This window comes from Tetranychus urticae, chromosome 1, assembly GCF_039701765.1.
Source record: "Tetranychus urticae isolate SD_2017Ah chromosome 1, NJAU_TeUrti_SD_1.0, whole genome shotgun sequence".
Classification (NCBI taxonomy): domain Eukaryota; kingdom Metazoa; phylum Arthropoda; class Arachnida; order Trombidiformes; family Tetranychidae; genus Tetranychus; species Tetranychus urticae.
In genome coordinates, this window is record NC_142958.1 from 13,855,476 (window position 1) to 13,883,267 (window position 27,792).

General features: G+C 31.0%; 1 protein-coding gene across 1 annotated transcript; it reads left to right on the forward strand.

The window, feature by feature from the left end:
- Nucleotides 1-27,514, forward strand: Eph (Eph receptor tyrosine kinase). The gene is made up of 17 exons (XM_015938191.3): nt 1-1,478; nt 1,741-2,071; nt 3,988-4,143; nt 4,773-5,075; nt 6,021-6,071; nt 9,621-9,844; nt 10,823-10,904; nt 13,362-13,473; nt 14,382-14,452; nt 18,506-18,547; nt 18,639-18,800; nt 20,476-20,723; nt 21,251-21,349; nt 21,575-21,685; nt 22,813-23,007; nt 25,222-25,364; nt 25,667-27,514. The coding sequence occupies exons 1-17, from the start codon at nt 960-962 to the stop codon at nt 25,941-25,943; spliced, it is 3,126 nt and encodes a 1,041-aa protein (XP_015793677.2). The 5' UTR covers nt 1-959; the 3' UTR covers nt 25,944-27,514.
- The last annotated feature ends 278 nt before the right edge of the window (nt 27,515-27,792 follow it).

The following is a 27,792-nucleotide window of genomic DNA, read 5'->3' on the forward strand; positions in this document are numbered from 1 at the left end:
TCTCATCCACTTCTAACATTACTTTTTTTTCCGATGAACAGTTTAAACCCAATATTAATGCAGTTCAATTGTATAAGCATGAAAAGGTTTCATTCAACTCTTTATAAATAATCAATGGAAAGTGAATGAGAAAAAAATGGCTTAACTAAACATTCCTACACCAATAATGCACACATTTTTTTTTCTCTTCCCTTCAAACTTTTCTTCTTCATCTCTTCATCATCTCTTCATCTCTTCTTCATTTCTTTTACTTTCTTTGTTCACCTTTTTTCTTCCTATTTACCTGATAAATCTTTAGCTTCTCTCTTTGTACTTCATCATTTGCACAAAAAAGAGATTCATTTTTATTCATTGATCTTTTTTACAATTTTGCAAATCTCACTCAATTCATCGTTTCATGCATAATCACTAAGTCTTTATTAGCTAATAAACTCAAATTGAGCGAACATTTGATCGAAGAAAAGACGAAAATGCAAAATTTTCAATTTTCATAAATCTTTGTGTTTGACCAACAAATGGTTAAATCTCAAGGAATATTTATTTTTACAAAAAGGTGAAGCAAATTTAAATTGCTTTTCAACCCAAAATCTGATGTTTTTTTGGTTCTTTTTTGGTTCTTTTTTGATACTTTTCTGATTTAGATGTGTTGAGGGTTCAAGTGTATTCGAGTCTTTTTTTTTGTTCAGGTTTCAATTGAACTGAGAAAGGTAATTAAACTGTTAAATGATTGAGTTTTGGTGAAATGACAAGAGTTGCTCTTGTTACTGTTTGGTTGGTGCAGTTGGGGATAGATGGAGTAACTGTAACTTTTCTCTTTGTATCTTCCCTCTCTACTCACTTACGTGGCATGAGTAGAGACTGTTGTTGGCTCATGTTTCTTTCAGTCTGGTTGTTAGTCCTTCATTTTGGTTTTATGTTGGATGTTGTTTAAAATATGATGGATCCTAGTGACTATAAATATGCAACCAACAGTCAAGTTTTGTTATTGTGAACCATTTTGGATTATTGTATTATTTTTAATTATCCATCATTTCGGTGTTTACATTTGTGCTCAAAAAACATCAGTGGTTCTTCTTGACACTACAAGGGAAAGCTCATTAGACTGGACTAGATATCCTTATGGACCTCAATCAAAAACACCTGGATGGGTTGAAGAAAGTTTCACCAATTTTGAAAGAGGTATCAACTGGAGATCTTATGTAGTCTGTGATGTAGCTTATAAAAATGTAAATAATTGGCTTTGGACGCCATTCATTGAAAGACATGATGCCAATAGGATTTACATTGAGATTAAATTCTCAATGAGAGACTGTAATCTATTCCCAGGAATGGCATTATCGTGTAAAGAGACTTTTTCCCTCCTTTATCATGAATTTGATTCAGCAAAGGAACAAGATCCACCGCCATGGGAACCTGAATCGTACAAATTAATCGACAGAATAGCTGCCGATGAAGGACGATTTACATCAAATAGTGAGGTAAGTTTAACCAAATTAGATTAAAGTCTGTCATTGATCATTACTGTGATCACTGACATGAAAAAGATGAAAATTCATAATGACAAAAAAAACCATGTCAATGCAACAGAAAATAAGAACCACTGCTAAAAATACAACAGAAAAGGTTGATTGATTAAAGTTTTTTTTCTTCTTGCATCATGACATGATGTTTGGTCATTCATTTGGTACATTTTATTCATTTAAATAATTTTTTTCTTTTCTCTTTTTCTTTTGCTTACAGACCATCATAAATACTGAGGTACGAAGTATACCCGTCAGTAAAAAAGGAGTTTACTTTGCCTTCCGTGATCAAGGAGCTTGCCTTTCACTAATGGCGATTAAAATTTTTTACGTTGCCTGTCCCAATATAACAACCAACTTTGCTCACTTTTCATCAACCCCAACGGGCAAAGAGTTAACTGCCATTGTACCCGCCGAGGGAACTTGTGTTCCAAATGCCGTTGAAATTGAAAAGCCAAGATTACTCTGTAAAGGTGATGGTAACTGGACCCTTCCCTCAGGAGGCTGTGAATGCATGCCAGGCTATGAACCTTTGGGACAATCTTGTCAAGGTAATTTACATGAGCATTACCATTGTTCATTTCACCTGTCCAAACCTTTACCATCAATCCCAATATATCTTTACTAGTTAAACCCATTGTAATCAAGGAAAGTCAACCTCGTCAAATGTCAGGTTTACATCAAGAATCAAGTTTACCTTAAAGAGCGACCTTTCTCTATTCTCTAAACAATCTTTGCTAATTAGTTAAGCTGCTGATTCAAAACTAATAGGATTTAAAGAGTGAAAATTAACCGTTTCGAATCGGAAAAGTTGAAATGACTTGAAACGACCAACTGTTAACTCTGCATCAAAGCAACTTTTGAGCGACAACCTTTGAGTCTCTTAACGTCTTGAGTCTTGAAAATGTTTTCAGATTAATTATTGTTTCTGGTTTCTTATTTGTTTTCATGAAATAACCATTTCTAAGCATTTCATTGAGATTGACCATTGACCAATTTGTATCGATTCATTGAGAGCAGATTTTATTGAGAAAAATTAATTTCTCTTGGAAGTAACATTGTAAATTATTGTTGATCCTTAATGCTATTCATTTTTGTATCACTCTGATTGATTAATTCAATTTGGATTTCTCTCTTTTGTACAATTAATAATGTATAGCTGGGTTCAATGTTGAACCAAGGATAACAAGTTATTCAGTAGGTTTCCATGATTATTATACTCAATACCACTTATTTCTCAATAATGATATCTTAGAGGAGCCATGATAAAAATGAATATCATCATGTTTCTTTTTCTTTATATCTTTTGATTACTATTATCATTATATTTATTACATTTACTCTTGATATAATAATTTATTCAATCGAAATGAACTTATTTTCTTCTCTCTTGCCTTTTCTCTTTTCGGCGGGAAAAGCAAAAAAAACATTAAATAAGCACGAACAACATTCGTTGTTTATTATTGACCAACATTATAGTCTCATATTCAACATTTTCAGAGTTTTCTCTCTTTTTCTTGAAACTAATATTTTATCTATTGCATTATATATTATTATAAATCATTATATTAACTACCATTGACCATGTGTGATACATAATCATGATAAGATCTGGTTCAAGGGTTATCAAAATGCAGAATGACCAGTAAAAGCAAAGGAAGAAGAAGAAGAAAATAAATTCTGATGAAGAACAAGAAAAAATCCTAAAACTATAAACATTGAATACAAAACTATATTCTCAATGTTTTCAGTTGAATGGTCACATTAAGATAAATAAATAACTGAGTTTACTTGTTTACTTAACATGAAGACACTTTAATTGACTCAACTTTTTGGGTTCCCTTCTTGAGGCTCAACTTTTTACCAGCATTTAATTGACCTTAGGGTCAAGGTTTGGCAAACTTGCACAAAGAGAGAGACCAAAAAGGTTTACTATTACAATCTCTTGTTTTTGTTGAATTTGCTTCTTCTTCTTGTATCAATATTAAAAACTTTCTGTGTATTTTAACAGACTTATGCATATAAATAACATAGGAATCAAAGTAAAGAATAGCCTTTCAGACTTGTTAGTGCCCTAAGTCAGCGTGTTTAGTTTATTTGATCAGCAAAAGTTCAATTTGATCAATTTTCATCTCATTATCGTCAATTTCTTGTTCATTATTATCTTCTTGGATCTTCTTCTTCATCATTTTCGGTTTGTTTTTTCTTCTTCTTTTCTGTCTTTTCCTTTCAACCAATTGATGAACCTCTTTTTTTGGTTGCCCATTCATTTTAGTCTCTCCTTATTGAGTGAAACCTTTTTACCTTATCTGGCTCCTTTCCTTGATCCAATCAAATTAAATTGAACCAAATCCATTTTATTGTATTTTATCTTCAATTCACTTTCCTCTCCACTAAGTCAATTAGTTTGTCCAATTGATTATTCCAATAGATAATCTAATCGCTTCCATCTCTTTATCCACAACAGTTTGTCCACCAGGGACTTTCAAACCTTCTCCCGGTAGTGAATTATGTGGACCATGTCCAACTCACAGTACTGCCCTTTATCGTGGATCAACTGAATGTCGCTGTGATCGTGGTTACTATCGAGCATCTAAAGATCCTAAATGGTTTCCCTGTACACGTAAGTTAATCCTTCATCGCAACTTCAACAGTAAATTTTCAACATTCCTTCAGTTTTTCAAAATTGATAGCAAAGTCAACCAATAGTAACGATTAATCGCAAACCTTAGTTTGTTCAACAGTTTATTGCAATTTTAATGGGAAAAACTGAAAGAGCAGACATTTCAAAGTCGACTACCAATGGCTTTACAAGTCTACACAAAATGCAACTTTGCCTTTTCTATGTATTTTTGGTTCGATATTTAAAACATTGGTTCAACCTTTGTCTTTGATTTATAGCATTTTGGCACGATTTTGACCTGAAACTATATTCACTAATTGTATAGGTTATACTTAGCTTCCTGTAAATCAAATAATACATGTTGGAATAATTTGTATTCATAAATCCAAAAGCGTAGGATACAAAAAAAGAGCCAAAAGTTTGTCCTCTTTTCAAAGATTTAATTAAAAATTATGAGACAAGCAGAGTGATTGAGCCAAAAATTTATGCGTTTGTCTAGTTTTTATGGTTTCAAGTTTAAATTTATATTTAATTTGCAAATTAATCAAACAATTATCGATAGTTTTTACAACAGTCAAAATCATTTTCATATTTGTTATTGATTCAATTTTTACTCTCAACTCCAACAGAACCTCCATCAGCGCCTCAAAATTTAACAATTAAAGATGTTGACCAATCTAGTGTGCTTCTTACCTGGTCACCACCAAAATATTTGGGTGGACGTAATGATACTCTTTACCGAGTTGAATGTGAACAGTGTCCATCAACAACAACCTATCTGCCTTCATCGGAATCAATCAATGAAACTAAAGTAACAATCCAAGGCCTTAATCCATCATCAACTTACCGTTTCATCGTTTACTCCGAGAACGGTGTTTCAGGCTCTGAATTGAGCCAATTTATCGATATAACCGTAACTACAGAGCCATCAGGTAAGACTGTTAAAAAATAGATCGTAAAATATCTCAATTGCAACGAGAAAAAATATTTTCTCTTCTTTTCTTTCCACCATTAATATGTTTATTTTAACAATCAATCATCATTTACACCATCATTTACCTTTCAATTTTGATTCATATTTTTGCTCATTTTGTTCAATTCAATATTACCGTGAGAAGAAGAAAGAAAAAGCCAAGAAAAAATTGCAACTCAGAAAAAACTGAAATAGATTTGAACTCGAAAATCAATCTTTACAAATCAATTGAATAGGAATGAGCAACACGCAAAAATCATTTACATAACATTACCTCTTTTCGTTGAAAATGATTATCAACAAGCAAACAACATGGTACTTCTGATAGATGATTCTCAATGAAAATTAAGATTTACCGAGCCATTAACATGAATATCTTAACAGCTGAATGAATGAACGAAAAACAACAGAAATGAAAGTAAAGGGTCAAGATTAATTTACAGAGTAAAACCTTTACACTTAATCGCATGGGAGTTTTACCCTGATAAAGGTGAACCTTTCATGTTGCTATCTTTGTTGATTCTATTATCATTATTCTTTTATTCCTTCAATTGTCTGAATTGAACACACATTTTGACCAGAGTAAAAGAAAATTTGTTGATGGAAAGAAGAAGAAGAAAAAAAGAAAAACAGAAAACAAGAAAAGTAGATGATAACAAGTTTCCATGTAACACTCAGAAACCTTTTCTTAATGGTCGTAACCAAGATAGATGATGATAACAATGATTATCATGATTCTGATTTGAACATTATCAACGTCAAAAGGAGAAACTAAATGATGCTGTTGATGAAAAGATTTTCATGTTATCTCTCTTGTTACCTCTTCTTTACCTCTCTTTACCTGTCCATTGGCATTTCTCATTTTGACTCTCAACTAATTCGTTGCTCTCATGATATCTTTCAGGTTATATATCGTTGGTTATCACTGAAGATGACAATGGACACAAGTTTAATAGTAAGTTATCGTTTTCCCTCTTTTCTCATCTTCATCTTAATCCACTTTATCTTCATCATTTCTCCTCCCATTGTTTTCTCGTCTTTTTTGTTCACAATTCCTCTTCTTCTTCTTCTTCCTAATCATCAATTGGTTGTATCAAAAAACTGTTCAAGTGATATTTATTTTTACCCCAAATCAAAGCCTGTAAACTGTTATTATCATCATTACGCCTTATTTTCAGCCTCAACATCATCATCAACAACAATAACAAAGTGAAAAAACAACATTATTATTATCATTACATAGGTTGATAGGGAATTGACTGTAAAAAATACTAAGAAAGAAGAAAAGATTAGAGTAAGATGATGATAATGATGAGGAGGTGGAGGGTAATGGTAAAGGTAAGAAGAAAGGAAAGGAAACTGAAGATTGCTTCTCTTTTTTGTTGCCTCTCATGATTGTCTATTTTCATCGGCACCTTACCTTGCCCAGCAAGGCTTTGTTAACATCATCAACCAGAGGATAAAATAAATCAAAGTAAAGCAAAACTGACTATCAAAATGGCCATTTTGATGGTTGACTAATCTTACGTTTTGAATCCTTCATTCATCTTGAAGTAAAAAACTCTGAGAACAAAAAAAAAGCCATCATTTTTTACCTTGAAAAACTTACGCATGAAAAAGATGAGGAAAAAAACAAAATGACAAAAATGTCGAGGTTTGCTGTTTGTTACAAAAAACCTTTTTGTTTCCAATCTCTGGTTATGATAAATGTTGATCAACATTGGAAATGTTTTGAAAGGCAAAATGCAAAATCAACTTGAAATTGATATCTTTTGGCAACACTTGGACAAGTGAACCTTACAAGTGCATTTGTGTTGATTTATTGTTTCATTTTACCATGTTGTTCATCTGTCATGGAGTCAATGACAAAATACTCTTTTTTTCAACCTTTTAATTGCATTCATTGGATCATCATTTTCTGCTAATCAGTGTCGAGTGATCATCAATTTGTCCTTATTGCCATTGGAATCATTCAAATGTGAAAACTTGTCTCAAAGAATCTGTTTTTTGTTTGTTTCAACCATTGGATTACTGCTCATGTTTGAGTCTGTGTCTGTGCAATTTTCATCACTAAATCATCATAATCATCACCTTCAACTCATCATTACTGCCAACATCATTATCGTTTGTTCAACTTTTTTTTTCTCATCCAACATCATTTTCTTGCATTTGCATTTTCAAACATTTCCAGTTTTAATTAACAATCAATGAGATTTTCAATTGACATTGAATTCAAGATTGCAATCATTTCAACAAATTTTTGCCTCAAAACTGGGTTAATCACTTGAAATGAGTAAATAATTGTAAATTGGTTATCTTTTGATTAATCATTTTTGTTCAAAACTTTGAATTGCTATTAGGAATTGGTTAAGGAATTCAAGAAATGCAATTGCAAACTGTCGATCAATCATTTATCGGAAATTCAGCAAAAGTCGACTAAATCGAAAATCGTTTTCCTTGTAAAATTCAAAATTTCACGATCATTAAATTGTTGAAATAGTTATCATTTGTCTTGAAAAATTTTCCCAGTTTACAGTTTTCCTTCTTGACGATGATAAATCCATGAAAAGGTTGATCCACAGTTTTCATCATTTTGTCACATCTTGATAAGTCTTGCTTTCCAAGTGAAATGGTCAGCTTTAGCAACTCAATTTTTCTCTCGTTTCAAATTTCATTCAACTTAAACTAGTTTTTTTTTATTTAATTATTCACTGCTTTTTAAGCAAATAATTAGCCTTGAGTACAATTAAGCTCAAAACTCAATTTACCATGAATTGATCAACGCAATAATTATCTTCAATTCCATCACTAATTTTTTCAAGCTGATCAATTACAGCTTAGAAAATTGACTTTAAATTAAAAACTTTGCCCAATTAAACAGATAAGCTTCCATCGAATTAAATATCAAATGAAGTTTCATGCAAAACATGAATTTCTCTCATCCAGCAATTGCAATCAACTTTTCAATTTACTCTTGAAATTGATTGAATATTGAAACTGAAAAAATCTTTATCCGAAAATCAAATTTTGTTTGATAGCAGTTTGAACAAAGCTGAAGACTTGATCTAGAGATTACAATTAATTGTAATGAGCAAAATGTCCAGAACTGAAGACATAAAAGTCAATAAGTTTTCAATGATAAGCAACTTTTTTTTCAGGTAAAACTCCATTTTCTAGGTTGAAATTGAAGGAGTAGAATAGATGATTATAAGAAAGGAAAGTAGGATCAGTCCTGGTTTTCTGGTTTTCTTCATTTTCTCTTCTCTTTTTTTCTTCTTCTCCTTATTCTGTGCACTTCACTCTTGACCAGTAATTTGGTTGCATCGTGATCTTTTGACCAGAAAACTTCGCGTCATTAGTTAGTTGATCGAGTAAAACCTTAAGAAGTGAAGAGAAGAAGAAGAAGAAAAAAACTGTTTCTTATTTCATCAACCAATGTACATGTAATTTCATGGTCATTCAACTTTACCTTTCCTCTCTGATTTGTGAAAATAAACAGCAAAGCAAATAAGCAGCATTGTTGTGGAAACATAAAGCTCAGTTGAGATTTTAAGTTAACAATGAGGAATGGCAATCTGTTATCAACTTTAATCGTTTAGCATTATAATAAAGCTTTTCTTCTCGTCTTTTTTTTCCTCTTCATCTACATCTTCATCTCTATTCACCTTTTTCTTGAATAAACTTACCTTCGATTTAAATAACTTAATGATGAAAGATCATGATGTAACAACAGTGTTACTCTGATTTGTATCAATGTTTCCTTTTTCTCGCACAACATGGCCCAAGATATTATCTAGTGAAAGATGAACATGAAAAAGTATCTCAACCCAATAACCATTTCTAGTATAACCGGACTTAACAGCAAACCTAGGCTACTTGATGCCATGAAAAATGTGTAATTTAAATTGTCTTCGGTACTTTCAACTTGAACGTTTAGCAAAGAGATTTTGCTTCATTTTTTACCTTCTTCAACCTCCATTTCTTAGGCTTGGTTTTACCTTAACCCTCAACACATCATCTGCTCTTCACTTTATCTTCTCTTTCTCTTCTCTTCTCTTTTTGTCCGTTTTTCTTCTCTTCCTTTCTTCTCTCTTTACCTTCTTTCACCATCTTTTTAATACTTGAGGCTACTTAAGTCGGTCAACATTTCGGTAGGACCGAACCTTAAAGATTTTGTTGCTGATAAAATTAAATTGGTAATAAAAATTGATGATGATTATTATGTTGATGATGAAAATGATGGGAAAAGATGAATCTTGTTTTGTTCATTTTGATGAGAATCCATTTTTTTCCAATGAAAATTATCTCAAATGTTTGCTGTCTCTTCATTATACACCATTTTTACGTTGACTCTTGATTACCTTTTTACCTTTTCATTGCTTACCCAATTTACAATCAATTAAGATTGAAATAAAATACCTGTCATCAACTAATCATTATTACCATTCTTACCTTTAATGTTTATTAATCTTTACCTTTTTCTTCTTTCTTTCATTCTCTTTAGCTAATCCAATCCCAGGTATAACCAATATTAGAATTGTTAATGTTAAAAGCTCTGAAATTAAATTATCCTGGAATCCATTGGGCGATGGTTTAATGGATGATCTTGAACGTTATGAGGTTAAATATTACCCCAAGGGGGCTGAAAGAAACATATCAACTGCTTTTACCACCAAAGAAGAGATTGTCTTGAAAAATCTTCAAGACAAAACTGATTATGCATTTCAGGTAAGCATTAATAATAGCATTTAAAAGTGCAATATTAAGTACATTTTTAATCACCATTATCGCCATTATCAAACCTCTTTTTTTATGTTTCAACATTTTCTCTCATTTAAACATTTATCATCCAGCAAAAAAGGCTCTTTTGTATTATCAAAATTCAGGGCAAAGCATCAACAGCTTTACCAACTTTTAATCTTTTCATTGAAATTAGATTGAGTAAATGTCCATTTTCCCAGACTCACAAAGCTTATCAGTTAGTTTGCATTGCATTTGTATTGTAACAAAAAATAGGCATAACTGTAACAGTTGCTTCAATACTTTATAGTCTCGTTTTTTACAGCTTTGCAAGATTGCTTTGTTGCTATAAAACTGTGCAAACCTGAATCATGTTCATAACGTTCGGGTTAACTGATTCTCATGATAAGATCATTTAACTGAAAAGTTGACACTCTTCAACTTTTTGTGAAAAAAGTTATGAAAAGTGTTTTTTAAGCAACATTTCCTATCAGGTGTGACTTATGTTTCAAACTATTCAACATTCAATTGCGACTGTTGGACTAGACTTGCATTTAACCGTTGAAGGTTTACTTTGAATGTTGATCAATTTCAATGTTGTCTATGAGTCTAGTCCAACTGACGCAAATGTTGATCAGAAGTCGTTTGAAGATTTGTTCATTGATTATATTTTTGTAGACATTGAAGTTGATGACAAGTTGTTAAAGTTGATTGTAATTGAATTTTCATTGGAAATGTTTATTTACTGAACCTTAAATTTTGGCCTTTTTTGCCTGTTCGTCTCTTCATTATCCAATAAAGTTGATTATTTTGGATGAACAAGAGAATAAATTGTTTCTACTCTCTCGACTGATAATTAAGAAGCCCAAGATTATTATGTGATAATGAGATAATGTAAACATTAATTATTCTGTTTTGCAGAATGAAAAACTCTCCCATTAACTCCTCCTATTCCTTTCCTCACAGATTCGAGGTAAACTCATCTCAGGATGGACTGAATTTAGTAAACCAGTATATCAACGAACCGGTCAATTAGTTGGAAGTACAGGTAAGCTTTTAGTTGCTCTTTTTTTTCTTCCCTTTTCCAACTCTTAATAATAGGTAGTAATCATCATTTGTGATAACATTTTTCATCCCAAGGATAATGTTGATTTGTTATTTGCTTTTTTCTGTGTTCCATTTATCAACAACAACAACTCATTTATTTCAATGAGTTAAGAGGTTGAACAAAAAGAAGAAAGGTAAAAAAGATTAAGGTAAAAAGAGTATAAGTTGTTGATAGAATCTCATTAATTGTTTCAACCCTTTTCCATGAAACCCATGAAAGGCAGGTTTAACAGGTCTAATTGTGTCATTAAATTTAATTTCATGGTCAACCTTATTGTTGACTGTTACATATAGAAAATGTTTAAGCGTGTTGTACGTGTTTATTAACTTGAAAGATAACCTTTACAAACCTTTCTCCTAGTTTGGGTTCACGAAATGTTGAGCCAAAACTTTCGTTGGACAACAATCAAGATTATAAACTGTTGATGAGAAGTGATGAGAGGACGATTAAAAGGTTTTAATTAACTAAATTTGATCACGCAAAGTTGTTTGTTTAGATGCAATAAAAATGTATATTTATGCACATTGGATGAAACTAAAGATGAGCTTACCTTGTTTACCAAAAATTTAAAGGTGGGTCAAAGATGATACTGGTGTTGATGTATCAACCACGGTATGCATCAATTAAAGGTGAGCTCATCATCTTCATCTAAATTTTTCTTCTTCTTTTCCCTCTTCTATCAACATCATCTTGTTGGTTTAACATCACGATAACTCGTCATTTACTCTCTTTACAAATTAATTGCTCGCTCATCTTAACCTCAAATTAACTTGAAATCGCATGTTGATTGTGATGATAAAAAGGAGCAAAAAAAAATCTCAATAATTATTGTTGCCTTCATTTTGATCATCTTTTTTTGCTCAACTTTGAAAACTTGAATTTACTCAAGAAAACCAATTTACAAGTTAATGGTTAATCAACAAGGATGTTTCATCTTGTTTAATTGCTATTCAATCTTCTTTAAATTGTTTACTCCAATTAACTGATTAAACAATTTTCCAGTTCATTCCAATTCTTGATTAATGATGCGATTCAGTTGACAAATTTTGCATCCAATATTTGAATGTTTTTTTTTGAAGAAATTGATTTTTACAAGAAAAATTGAAAGCTCGAAATGAATTGAAAATTAAATTAATGTAAATTTTACTTTTTTTGTTCAATGTTCAGTAATGAAAAAGTTGATCGATTTACTCTTTGCTTAAAATTCATTGTTAGAGGGTAAAAATTATACGAATTGCCATTCTGATAAAGTTTTACATTAAATGTTCATTTCGAGACTTGTATTGACTTTATGTAAAGTTTATCAAATGGATGAAAATTGATTGAGAAAAGTGAAGATAAATTGTTCCATTTAATGTTGTTTTGTCCAAATTTAGTTGAATTTTTACATTTTACTTTCTACTCTTTCGTCTTTTAATTTGATTCGAGATTCGGTGTTTCAAGTTATCTCAAGAATTTGCATCATTAAATGTGCATCATTTTTTTCTGCTTCTCTTTTCATTTCGCCTGAATTTAATTCCATCAGTTGATGGATTTCTTGATGGAAACTTTATTCTGTTGTTTCTTGTTTACTGATTTGCAAATAATTGCGCAAAGGAATCGCAAGGAAGAAGAATAAAAAAAAGACTAAAAGAAGAAGAAAAAAGTTGATATAAATTTTTGACTCTCTGTTATTTAAAGCACCAAATTGCCTTGGGTTATCTATTTTCCGGTTCCTCAACTGAACTTGTTTCACTTAATTTTCATTTTCACTCCTCACTGCATAAGAATGCAATTGAACACGAGTGACCCATGATTACCCTGTTTATCATCAGGTTTATTTAATAGGCAAAGACTATTACAATTATACGGATCATCAAGTTCCAATGAACATAATATACCTTGGAAGAGAAGAGAAGAAAAAACATTTGAAAAATAACATGAAAACAGATTGAAAGAGAAGCTAGAAAAATGTTGACTAACCATAAACATCATCAGCATGATTCACCTTCAAATAAACAGTTAATTCAATTGAACATTTAACAAATAATCAACAATGAAATTGAAATTTAGTCGAGTGAATATAATTTAATCACTTGAACCATGAACAAACTTTTGTCAGATAAAAGTTATTGCAACAAAAAAAAGTTGAATACAAAAAATGGAAAAAGAAAAAGCAAATAAACAAAATTGAACAACATTGAAAAATATGAAAAGTTCATTCAGTTATCACATTTTTTAAAACATATTGAACACAACTAAACATTGAACTAAACATTGAAGCAACATTGAAATGCTCATTGAAATGCTCATTGAAATACACAACATTGAAAGACATTCATTGAAAGCATTTTACTTTGTTGAAATGTTGATCATTTTAAAATTGGCCTTTTCTCATTTTATTTCATTCCTTTTCAGCTTACATTGGTGAAGATGATTCAGTTCAAGTGCGAATCATTGCTGGTGTTACAATTGCCATTGTGGTCCTTGTTGTTGTCATCGGTGTCATGATTGTTCTCTACTTAAGAAGGTATGTTTGGAATTTTCTCTATTCATTTCATCTTCTTTTCCCTCCCAACTCTTCCTCCTCTTCATTATCATCTTTCCCATTTTGCTGTACAAAAAAATTATCTCAAAATTCCTGAAAATCATTGGACCAGTGAAACATGAGCAAAACAAGAACAGAAAAAAAATATTAACACAAAACAAAAATCTCACTTTCTTTACCTTTCCACCGAATCCATCAGCCATTCAATTTTTTCTTCCATGTTATTAGTAAAAAAAGACGCTTTTCCCTCTCTTCCTACCAATTTTGGGCTATCACTTCACCTTTCCCTGTTTACCTTTTACTTCAATCTTAATCTGTTTCAGTCAATCAACATTCCTAGTTAATATCATTTTGTTTCATTCAACTTTATATCAGTCTCACAATATTGATCTTTTTACTCTAAAATTCACTAATCAAATGAAACCTCTTAAAATGGATCAAATTATATTTTCCTGATTCTTTCACTTTTTCCCTCAACTTTGATTTGATTTTTCTTCTTCTTCTTCTTTAAAAAGGCAAACAAATAAAACAAAAAAAAAGTGTTTTTCCCTTGAAATGTTCATGTTATTTTAGCTTGAAAAGTCTTTACCTTTTCCTTTGTGCCTTATTCAGTTAACATTTAATAACGTGATATTATTAGTTAGTTAATTTTACTCTTATTTTGTCTGTCAGTTTTGATATTTTGCCTGTTTTCATGATAACTGCCTCAAGGCAATTTCCTCTTTCATTTTGCTCTTTTTGCCTGAACTTTTCTTGCACTTCTATTTCATTCCATTGTTTACTCTATTAATTTTACTTCCTTTCGGTTCAATGAGTTTCACCTTTTTCTCCAAAACCAAAAGTCAATTGAACTTTTCCATTGATTAACATTGACCTTATGTGATTTACAGAAACACTGACGAGTGCAACAAGAAGCAACCAAGTGACTGTGATACTCTTGAATATACTCGGAATGGCGATGGTAAGTTAATTGTTACACTTGAACCTACTTAACTTGACACAATTTAAACTGGTTGACCAAATTACCATCTAAGGATTAATCAAGATTCATCAAGATTCATCAATTGTTGACTTGCACCAACACAATATTTAAACATTACCATGACTTTTTATGGTCATTACTCTATTTCCGATGAACATGATGAACTTTGTTGACAGATGAATATTATTTTCATCTTATTTTCATCTCATTTTGCGAAATGAGATGAAATGGAGAAAAATGTAGTTCCAATAAATTAATGGGTAACATGAATAACAAGAATGACAGTGTCATTGGGTTTATGATGAATCTTTTTCTTCCTCTTCTCCGAGCTGATTACTTTCATCATGAAACTCAATGGACTTTCCTCTCTCTCTCCTTCTTTCAACTCCAATTGATCAATGGTTTAATCTGATTTTGGTTCATCAAAAATTCTGTTGCCGCCTTGCCCATTATTTGTACTTGAATCTCGCCCTCACAATATTCACCATGATAATGATGAAGATAATGATATAGATGATGAAAAATGTTGGCAAACATGAAAAAATGTTGAAAAGAGCGAGAGAGAGAGAAAAAAAAGTCTGAAAAGTCAATGTGTTCATTATTTATCAATATCAACATGAAAATGGAAACTTGCTCAATGATATTAATAATAACAACTTTTCCTATTATTTAAGTATTATTATCATTTTCATCATCATCATCACACTACGCCCTGAAACCTACTCTTTAACAACATCTTTTTTTTCATCCTCTTTTCTTGCTCTTAATCACGAGTTAGTTTACTGTGTTACATTGTCTCATGCAAACAATTCAAGGTGTGCCTGTGTGAACAGGTAAAATGTCATCAACTTGTTATACAGTCAACAGTATAATGAATAGTTATGATTCTTTATTCAGTCAAATTACCTTTTCAATTATCACAATCATGTAAACATTATCTAATTTCATGAGTATTAACATTGTAATTAAACTTTTCCTCATTTTCAACATTTTTTTCATCTAAGGATTACAATTGCATTACAATTGCATTAAAATTTCATTACAATTTCATTCCTTCAATTGATAATTATTGTTGATTCTTCTTCTTCTTCTTCTTCTTTTTCCTTCTCTCTTCGTCACATTTTCACCCTGTTAGTCTCTGAATCCTCCTGTTAATTATAAAACTATCAGAATTGCTAATGAAATGTTGAATTTTAAAAGTTTCTCTTCCTTTAAACCTTTCAAATGTTCAATTTACTCAATGATAATGAATGTTAATCACTATTATGTGATTGAGGTAACTTGATGATTAAATGATAATGATGATGGCTAATGATGACAGAGATGAGAAAACCATGATTGTCGTCATTATTAAGTTAACAGTGAAAATTAAATTCTTTGTTTGTTCCCAAATTACTTGTGGCTATCAATACAATTCAGTTTCATTTCATTCAGTTTATCCAAACAAGAACTTTTCTCTCTCTCACTTCAAATGTTGATTTAATGATTGAAAGGGACCAAAAAATGAACGAGTTAATTTGAGAAAAATTAACTTCTGTTTTTGATAACATAATTATATTTCTCAAGTAGCAACACCGTTATCCTGATGACTATTTTATCCTGGTTTTTCATGAGATTCAGTGTTGTCTAATGATTATTTTGCTGTTTTTACGTTGTACTTGTTTCCAATCAAATTAACCTTAAGAAGTATGAGAGAGAAGAAGAAAAAAACGAAAACTTTAATCATCTTTACCATCATCATTATCATCTTTTCCAAGTTTTTCAAGAACTTTTCTTTTCTTTTCTCCCCTGGTTACTTGATTTTGCATGGTTCAATAGTTGCCAGAAACTTGATCCTCGAACTTAATTGTTACTTTTTTCATCTTCTCTCTCTCTTAACTCTTTTTCATCCATTTTCATCCTCATCATCTACATGAAGAAGCAAAAACATCCAACTATGATTCAAGGTAACCTTTACTTACTGTTGAGGTGATTAATCCGATAATAGCTATTACAATGCATCAACAATTTCCAAGTTAATTATATTAAGATTACTCGAAACAGTGAGTTTAATCATCAGTCAATTGTCTTCATCTTTAACCATTTTCATCATTTTTCTCCATTAAAATTATTCTTTCCTCTCTCAACCTTTTCCATTTTCAATCAGATAAAACCATGAAAAATTCAATTTCTATTATTTATAACTTTTCTTCTCCAACCTTTTATCAATGAATATTGAACATTATTATTCTGTTTGTTTAACGCAAAAATCAACCTTTTTTGTTGAAAAAAAGAGAAAAGAAAAGAAAAGAAAAGTTTCGTTCATGGAACATGAATTTCTCTTCTTTACCTGTTATTCAATTTTCTTGTTTCATCTTTTCATTTCTTTTGCCGGTAAACATTTTGCCTTGTTGACAATGAAAATGTTTCCTTGACATGATATCCAAGTTGACAAGATGAACATTTTCATGTTTACTTCCGTATTTACAGTTTGAAACTACAATTAACTGATTATTGAAAATAAACATCTGAGTATCAAATTAACTTGTCAACTGATTGGTCAGTTACAGTTGCTATAATTATCTGGAAAAGAAAAGGAAAATTTCCGTTTTTTTAATTTTCTCACATTTCATCCAATTTCCACCTTCTTGTCATCAGGTTTACCTTTGTTGATTTAAAGATGATTAAAATGATTGGACATGGGATAGAGTTTCACAGATTATCATTGGTCAAACAAATGATAATTATAATAGTTTATCAACAACGAGTAAACATCTGTCATCACTCTAATTGTTGACAGACTTGAATAATTGTTTTAACCTTTTCTTGAAAAATTGTAAATAACCATGAATTATACAAGATTGGGTTTGGCTTACAATTAACTAGATAATAGAGAATCAACTGTTAATTATAATTGTTGAGTTGAGACAAAAGTCATTCCATGTGAACATTTCATTCATAATCATTTATAATCTGTACAAGACGATGAGTTGCGATAATATCTTAATATCTAGTTAAAGACAGGAAATGGTCATCAGACAAATGTTTGATAACTTTTTATCTTCATCATCATTCATCTCTTCCTTTGGGCTTGTCCATTCTCATCTTTACCATTTCAGGAGTAAAAACCTGTCATTAGATTTCAAGTTGCATCAAATTACTAAGAAAATTTGATTAATCGCAAGTCTCATTAATATCTCAATATGAATCAACAAAATTTACATGCAACATTTGCAAAATTCCGTAGAGAATCAGAATTTCTCAAAACTCTCAACCTTTCAACTTTATCTTCAAGTGTAAAACCCTGTCCAATAGGTTTACTCATTTCCAAATGCTAATTTTGTTTCTTGTTTTTCGAGTTCAAGATTATTCAAAGATCGATATTTCTTGTAATAAAAACTTTTCCCAAAAGTTTTTGGAAAAATGTTCAATTCCAAATTTCAGAATCTCTCAAAACTCCTTTCAACTTTACCTTTCAATTGAAAAACCTTGTCCAAATGGTTTAACCAAAAAACCTTTTCTATTGAAAAAATATCAGAAATTTGTTGAAATGAAAAACTTCATTTTCTTGAATAAAAAGTTTTTTGAGAAAATGTTCAGTTTGAATGTTCATCTGGAAATTGATTCAAAGTTAATTTGAAGTGATTAAGATTTATCGAAATTACAATTTGGTGATTTCCATGTAAAAGGAGAAACAGTTTACTGTTTTCATTGTTGGTCAATTGATTGATTAAAATGATCTGATTGTTGTTTGGTCAAAGTTGTTTGCTTTTTCGATAATTTAATCAAATAATTGCAACCAAATCCCAATAAATGTCAAGTTAACATGTTTGACTGTAACATTGATTAATGCAATTGCAAATGTAACACTATTAGGTGAACAAATGTAAAGATTGAACCCTTTTTACTGTTTTCAAGCCTAATTAATTAATGGCTTCAATGTTTCCCTCTCAAGCAAAAGCATTAATAATGAACATAATTTTTAAACATTACAAAGGTCATCAGTTATTCAAATTAATGGTTAACTTTTTTCTTCCCTGTTTCCCTTAACAGTACCTTCACTAGAGCATCCACCAATAGTGCCAACAGCAAGATGTAAGTTGATTAAAAGTAAATAACTGAAAGTTATAAATTAGCGAAACAAAAAAGACGAAAATTAATTTTTCCTTTTTCTTGAAATTCTCAGTTAACTCACCATTCTCAGTGACCACACCATTATTTACACACTGTGGCACCTCCAGAGCCTATGTTGATCCTCATACATACGAAGATCCTCACCAAGCAATTAGAGAGTTTACTCGAGAGATTGATGCATCACATATCACAATTGAGGCCATCATTGGCGGAGGTAAGTCAATGAGAAAACTTTTCAATTTCAATCAATTACAAACCTTTTGATGAAACTTTTCAACTTTTCTGTTAAAATGTAAAAATCATTTGAAAGCTATCAAAGCCATCAAAATTTAATTATTTGGCTCATCATCTTTCAACAGTTTCCACTTTATCACATTAAATAGCAATCATTGAAAGTCTGGAAAAGCTATTCTGTACAAAAAAGTCTACATTTGCATCCAATGCCTAGTTTTTTTACCTTCACCTTCTCATGTGCAATTCAAATTTACTCATCATCTTTTTCCTGTTTCACTTTATTTTTCAACAAAAAAAAAAGAGTGAAAAGAAACTCTGAAAACCTGGGGAGAACTTTTTTTTTATTGAAAAAAAAGTAAAGCAACGGTGTTCATCTCATCTTGATCATGATGTTTAGTTGGCAAAACATTGCCATTGAAATGGCTAGAAGGCTTTTCAGTGTTTGCCTTAAACAAGTGAAAGAAGAGCAACTTTGAAGTGAAGAAGAAAAATGAAAAATATATTAGATGAAAAGAAATGAGAAAATAATATTTTCTTCACAGGTTATCATGGCGGGTAAATTACTCGGGACCAGCATGAGGGAGGTGAGCAAGGTGAAGAAGAAGATGAGAAAAGTAAGAGTAATTTTCATCTCTTGAACCTTAAGTTTCAATTTGAAAGTAAATAGCAGGTAAACAGTGCTGACAGAGAAGCTTCAGGGTCTGGCTGTTCGTATTTAAAGTTGTTTTTTTATCTTCTTTCAAGCCCAAAAACAACGAATGATGAGAAACACAGAAGTGATGAAGATATTTTTTACAAGATGATGATAAAATCCCATTTGATGCGTCACGGTAACTTTGAAAATCTTTGATGAAAATTATTCAATTGATGAAGCAAAGGGCCTCTAAAGTCCCCTCTAAAGTTTACTTTTCATCCTCTTCTTGTTCATCAATTTTACTCTAGTACTTGCTGCTGGCTTCCCTGAGGAGAGTTGCAAGATAATTCTGAAGAAAGGTTTCTTTTCTTCACCGAATTAACATCTAAATAGAATTGAAATTCAGGGTGGAATTAATAGTTACATTATCATTAAACTTTCCAACGAAAAGTGTGTTCACTGTTGATTAACATTTCCATCAATTGATAATCATTTTTTGTTGCGTCCATATTTCCTCATGTTGACCTTTAATTGTTTCATCAATGATAACCTTAACCTTAGTCTCTTCTTTCCATGAAATGCAGCCAATTTCAATTATTGATTTCAATTGTTGAATGTTTTTTCAAGCTTTGCACAGTTTTCCTCATTAATTTCAATGTTTTCACTTCTTAATCATCATCAGCTTGAGTGGAAACGCTTTTTTTTTCATTTCTTTTCATTTCTTTTTCTTCTCTCATCAGCAATCATATTTCATCAAATTACTTTTATTCAGAAAAAAATTCATTCTTTCATTTTCTTCTCATAACCATTCATTTTTGCATCTCATTTGTAACACTTAAATCAGAAAATAATGAGAAATTATTTTCATTATTGAACATTATTGATAATCATTTTTACAACAACAAATAAGTTGAAAAGTTTTTATTGTAATATCAATGTTATTGATTTGATTCAACTTTTGTGCTCATTTTTTTAACTCAACTTTTTTCTTCTCTCAACCTTGTTCACGATTGATTATCAGGTGAATTTGGTGATGTTTGCCGAGGTAAACTGAAAATTCCAGGTCGACCTGAAGTTACAGTTGCCATTAAAACATTAAAACCTGGAGCTGCTGATAAAGCTCGAATGGATTTCCTTACTGAAGCATCCATTATGGGACAATTTGATCATCCAAATGTAATTTATTTACAAGGAGTTGTAACCAAAAGTAATCCCATCATGATAATCACTGAATACATGGATAATGGATCTCTTGATGCCTTTTTAAGGGTCAGTTTTGTGTTATTTTCATTCCCTCATCTTCAAGAGTAAAATGAGAAGAAAAAAAATGTCATTCAAATTTTCTCCATAAACATTTTTCTCCCTTCTCTCAAAGGTTAAACAACTTATGGTTAGTTGATATTGGATAACAATTGAATACTTTTATGATCAATAAGCTTTCAAAATAAACAGAGATCGCAATAAAATGAAGGATTAAATGATCATAACTGTTACTTTGTCCCAGTTAAAGTGTATTTCAATATCAACTGAATCATTTCCAGGTTGAAAGGAAAACATTTGTTTCCAAAGATAAGCTCAAGGTGCAATTTCGCCCAAATTAATCCTAAATTATTGAACTCAATATCTCAAGATTTACCTGAAAACTAAACATTTTACAGACAACTTTATTGGCTCAAAGGAACCAATGTTTTCAATATTGAAATTTTGCTAAAAATGACATTTTCAAGACTCTTTTTACTCTCGATTGTAAATCAAATGTTAACTGTTAACTAATCATTTTTTGTTTGTTTAAACAGGCAAATGAAGCTAAATTTCAAATTATCCAATTGGTAGCCATGTTGAGAGGAATTGCTGCTGGAATGCAATATTTATCAGAAATAAATTATGTTCATAGGGTAAGTTAACTGTTAATCAATCACTTAAATTGTGTTTTCCATTGGAAACAATCACTAAACATTTATACAAATCATTTGTTGACTTTTCTCAATGGCAGTGATGAGAGAGTTAAAGTTGATTTATACTTTAGGCAAAAGTCATTTTTGCTTACAATAATGTTTACTGTGAAACTCATTCGTCATCATTTTAATCTTCTTCTTCTTCTTCTTCCTCTCGGATGATAGGATTTAGCAGCACGCAATGTGCTTGTCAATGCTGCTTTAGTTTGTAAAATTGCTGATTTTGGCCTTTCACGGGAGATTGAAAGTGCTAATGAAGGCGCCTACACAACAAGGGTAATCATTTTCATCTTTATCTTCCTTCTTCTTCCTTTCTTTTCTTCTTCTTCTTCTAGTTAAACCTCTTTGTTTATCCTCTCATTATGTATATCTTTATCATTGTTGTAACTTGCATCAACAAAGATATCAAAAAGAGTCAACCTTTCATCAAATCTTTTGTCTAACAACTCAAACACGTACCTTTACCTTTACCCAATTTCATTATTCCCACATAATTCATTACCTCATTAACATTCAATCTTGCAACAAGATAATCATAACTATTCAATTTCCCATCCTCATCATATGCTTACTCCATCAATTAGTGTGTAAAGCACAAAAATGAACCCAAATTTCGAGAAAATTTTGTTACCAAAAAAAAGACGAAAAGAAATTAATTTTCCATTCATTCCATGTTTCACTTTCACCTCATTTCCCTTTCCTCCAAATCCTTTCCTTCAACCTCTTTTGTCCATCAATAGTCAATCCTCATCATCACCAAACATCATCATTATCATGTCCTCCTACCATTTCCTCTTTAACCTTATCCAAATTTGATTATAAAACTCTGATTAGAAACTTTTGTTGATTTAGTCTTTTTCCCTCTAATTTAACCTTAAAAATGTGTTTCCATTCAAGCAAACAACCCAACACACAATGTAAACCCATGTTTATCTAATTGTTTGCCTCTGTTAACTAATTATAAAACCAACTCAATGTAACTTGAATTAATTCAGAAGAAGCAGCAAAAAATGTCTTTTCCTTTTCCTCTTTACCCTCCCAGTTTTACCTTGATCATCATGAAAAGCTTCCCTCAAGGGCAACAATGATTATCATTTCATTTTTAAACCTGCCTAATGACAAAAGCCTCAACTCTCATGTATATCATTCATTTGATAGCAAACTAGCTTGACGACAAAAAAAGAGGTTCAAATGAAAGCAAGAAGGTTGACTTTGAAATGAAGTGAAAATGTTAATATTTAGTTTTAATTGTAAAGTTAGTTTGCCAAACCATTAATTGACCCTTGAATGATTATCAACCTTTCACCGCTAATTCATTACCATCCAATTAAACCCATCAACAGATTTATGAGAGTAAATCTAAAACTCATATTTTTCCGATTTTCTTATTTTCAATTGTAAAGGGAGGAAAAATTCCAGTTCGTTGGACAGCACCAGAAGCCATTGCATTCCGTAAATTTACCTCTTCAAGTGATGTCTGGAGTTTTGGTATTGTTTGCTGGGAAGTTTTATCTTATGGTGAAAGGCCGTATTGGAATTGGTCTAATCAAGATGTAATTAAAGGAATTGAAAAAGGTTATCGACTTCCTCCGCCAATGGTAAGTTAATTGTCATTATATTTACCTTAAACTGATTCAATGACATTTTCAAGTTGATATCCTGATGAACACATAATGAAAAGTCAATATCAATAGCAGCTCAAGATTGGCATTCCTTGTGATTCGGAAAACTTATCTTCAACAAAAAAGAATCATTTTTATTACCTTTTCTCCAACTTGATCAACTTACCTTTAATCAACATTCATCTTCAAGTTACATCTCGACTAATAGACAAACATATTTGTTTGTTTCTCAAGTAATCTCTAGTTTCTCATTCTCTTCATTTGTGATCTTTTATATATCTCTAATAACCATTGAAAAGAAGAAGAAGAGAAAATATGAGAAAAAAAAGAAACATTTATTCTTATTCTTACCTTTGCCTTAAAAAAATACCTTGTTATGAATTTGCTTACTTTATGACCTGTGGCTTTAAAGCTCAGCAGGATAGGTAAAATGATTGAAAAACTGGTAACATGTTTCATCTTGATCATCATCTTATTCATCATCCTCTTTGTCTCTTTTTTTTTCTTCTCCTTCCATCATCTTATTCATCATCTTTTTTTCCCTTTTCATTACTGCTGTTTCCTTTCAAACCCTTAGAAGGTGATTTAAGTAACAAGAACAAAAAATGAGCCATTTTCTTAAGGCTATTTTCGCCATCATTATCATCATCTTGTATGATCTGTTACCAAACTTTTTTTTCCTTCTTCTGTACATTTCTACATTTTTGTAGTACTTGGTAAACAACGATGATGAGCCGATACTGGTTAAGATGATTCCTTGTCATTTTTCATTCTCCCTCGACTCCAGCAACATCATCTTTAAATGTATCAAACCCTGTCAATCACTTTTTCCTATCTTTGATCCGTCATTTTTTTTCTCGTCATTTCATCTTTTTTGGCTCCTCTTGTGTTGATTCAAGCAAAAGTAGAGAAAATAGGAAAACTGAAAGATTTGTTAACACGTTGTTTCGCCTTCTATCATTGCAATATCTTCATTTCAGGTCATCTTCCAGGTCAAAGATAGTTTACAGAGAAAACAAGAAAAGAGGATTTTCTAGGGATTACACTGTTTATCAAATTGAGCTGCTTGTCACCTTGTCTTGAGCATCTTCATCATGATTCTGCCATGATCAGTTCTCATTGGAAACATTTTCAATCTTTCCTTTTCCACTCTGATTTATGTTGATAATTTTTATCATAATCATAATCATGGTAAAGTTGACTTTCTATTTGTTGAGGGAAGCGTAAAATTTGTCCTCCATCGTTAGGGATCCATACAATGTTACTTGTTACCAAATGAACAATAATTTTCTTTGTTGTGGTTACCATTTCTTTCTGTCATCTCTTCTCTTCTCTTCATCTTTCGTTTTTGATAATTAATCGCTTTGCAACTGTTGATGGTTTATTCAGCTTCTCATCACTGATTTCAAGCAACCATTTCAAACTCCTTTATATAACTTTAACCATTTCATGTTTCTTTCCCTTCTTCCCTCTCTTTTCAAATTTACCCTCAAGTTATTTGCAAACTCATACAATTGGCATCATCAACACACAATCATTAAAGGTACTTCATTGTGAACAATAATAAGATGCAAAAAAAGAAGACTCAGTAACAATAACATGAAGCAAATTTACAATGAATGCCATCAGCTTCATGATCGTTTTCCATCTTTTTTTTTATTCCCTGTTTTGGGTCAATTCAATATGAATAAATTTCTTTCATTTATATTCATGTTTGTTTTCACCTTTTACTTTTCATCTTTTTCTTCATCTGTTTACATTTGAAATTGTTTCATTTGAATTGCCCGTAACCATTGCATTATCTAGTTAACTCTCGTTTTTCATCTGTTTATCTGTGGTTTCCCTCTGAACATCTTGAGATACGGTTCGAGCCTCTTCTGTATCAATTTCATCTGATAATGTTTATTTCCTTTCTTTCGTTGCTCTCTCTCTTTCCTGTTGCCTAGAAGCGTTGAAAAAAGCATTCATCTGTAGGCGTTTGTGTACCATTTTTTTGTGTTAAACATTGAATTATCTGAATATCATTTTTCGGTCTCTTTGTGTTACTATCTTCATTGCAATCTGTGTAAACCTCATTATGTTACAGTTAAGGTTCAAACTGATTGTTCAATTGGTGATAAAAATACATGAAAATGTCATTCTTTCTTTTTCGATTTCCAATTTCTAATCACTTGATTGTCTTGATTTCAGGATTGTCCAGAGGCTCTTCACCAATTAATGTTGGATTGTTGGCAGAAAGATCGTTCAACTAGACCAACCTTTTCACAAATTGTTAAAACTTTAGACAAATTAATGAGATGCCCTGAAAGTTTGCAAAAAATTGCACCAACAAGGTAAATTGAATGATGTTTGTATAAGCAAAAGCTAAACAAACAAAAGCCACAGTTGAGTGAAAATGTGATGAAAGTTGCAAAAATTAACAGATCAGCAAAATATTACATTTTCACTTATTGATTAAGCCATTGGATTTACCTTTAACCGTCTGATTTATGAACGGTTTATTTAAAGGTTTAATTGGTAGATTTGCCAGTAAATCATTTCATATACAAAATTGGTTGAAATGTTTGCTCAGCAAATTTTCAATCCTTTTAATGCTTAAACTAATGTCTTGTTTTTGCCAACTTGATTCCTACAGATATCCACCTTTGGATCCTTTTGGTGATCCAGTTATTCCTGATGTAGTCCAGTTCAAGACAATTGATGAATGGTTATCTAGTATTAAACTGACCCGTTATCGACCCAACTTTGAAGCTGCTGGACTAACCAATATAACATCCGTCTTCCATTTGATGCCTCAAGATCTCTCCTTACTAGGAATTACAGTTGTCAGCCATCAAAAGAAGATATTGACAAGTTTACAAAATTTGCGAGCTCAGACAAGCATTGGAACACCTGAAGGATTCCTTGTTTAACCAGTTTTTTCATCATAGATTTAATTCACTTGCAATTATTGGAAATTATTTCAAGAAAAAATGGAACTCAAAATGGAACCCAATTTTGGTCCATTTACATGAATTTGTTTCTTTTCTTGGTTTTATTCATTCACTTCCAATGAATATCGACTGAGATAATTTTCAAGATCTCTTCCAGTTTTACTTTGATAAATTTTGGATGCAATTTGGAATCAACCAAGGAATTAGGAAAATTAAAATGACAATCAACTATCACACAAAGCAAAGGCCTTCCAAAGTTCTCAATCAACTGTTAAACCTTTTCTATTTATCAATTAACTTGGACAGTTTAATATCTTGATGTTTGGCCATTTATATCAAGATAATGGATTAAGTTTACAACTGGACATCAATCCTGACTCTTCCCAAGATTAACCTAAACTCGCTTTTTGATGCATACTCAGGCTCATGATAATCTGTTAATTTCAACTGGACTGTCAACTTGTTAATTAACGGAACAAATGCTCAACAATTTTTGGTGCTTTTTTTGCAAATCCTCGACTAAAGACACACTCATAATTGTAAAAATCAACCCAAAAAATGTATCTAATTTTCTAGGTTGATTTATGTCTTGATTTATTGCTATTGCAATTTGGTTTTGTTTTAATCAATTTCATGCTTTTCCACATTAATCTAAATTGTTTAATCGAAATTCCAATGAAAAGATTAACAATCCAAAAGAAATATTAATTGGAAAAGCAAAAGAGATTAAAATAATCCCATTCGAATTGTGATTTTCTGTTGGAAAAGACTAAACCAAAATAGCAAATCAAGCAAAATTAACTAATTATGCATTCTAATTAAGTATAATGTAATATACAAAATCTATAAATAATTTGTAAATGTATTTATATGTCAATTGTAACACCAATCAGGTAACCAATCAATTTAATTTGATTGGTTACCTTTCCATCAACTCCTCTTTTCTCTCATTTTGTTTTCTTCTCTTGATTGTTGTACAAACTGTAAATACAAGTTTACAAACTTAATTACATGAACAAAGAAACATCAACCTCATAGGGAATCGAAAGAGCAATATAATTATCATGACAATTTGTTTCTCCAACAATCAAGACAATGTAACAAGATCACAAAATTATGGCGACAATTGAACTGCTTTTGATTCCCATTTTTCCCTCTTCCTTTTAATCAATTTGACTGGTTGACAATGTCCAAAATTTCAAATTATTTTTCATCCAACTTTTTCTGTTACAAAATTTTGGAGCTTTGAAAATGTCTTTTCTGGTTCTTTTTTGGATTCTACAGAAAATATGTTTTCTGGTTTCATTGTTTGGTCACATTTGAATCTATTTTTTTCTTCATTTCTTTCTATGCACTTCTAGTAATTGTTGTTACCAACTTAATTTTGGAATCATCCGTTCAATTGTCTGTTCATAATCTATGTCATTCTCATTTTCAGCTTTTCTTAAGCAAACCCAAAAATCTAAGTCATTGGAGTTACATTCAAACTGTAAATTTAATTGTAACAAAGATTATAAAATAAATGCAAAATTATTTTTTGACATGAAAAATTTGACTCCATTCTTTCAATCAGTGAATATTCTGATCGCCAATTAGCAAATTTCAATTTTTAACCAAGATTGAGATAAACTTATTTCAACTTATTCCAAGTTTGCTTTCAATTTAGGGAATTTGTCAAGCAATACGAATAAACGCGATTCGTACAAATGATCAGAATCATGTCAATAAACTAGTTACAAGCTTATTCCAATTTAATTACACAGACTAGAGATTTAGTTGATAGAGCCATTAATTTCGATTAATTTGGTTAGTAACAAAACAGCTTTAA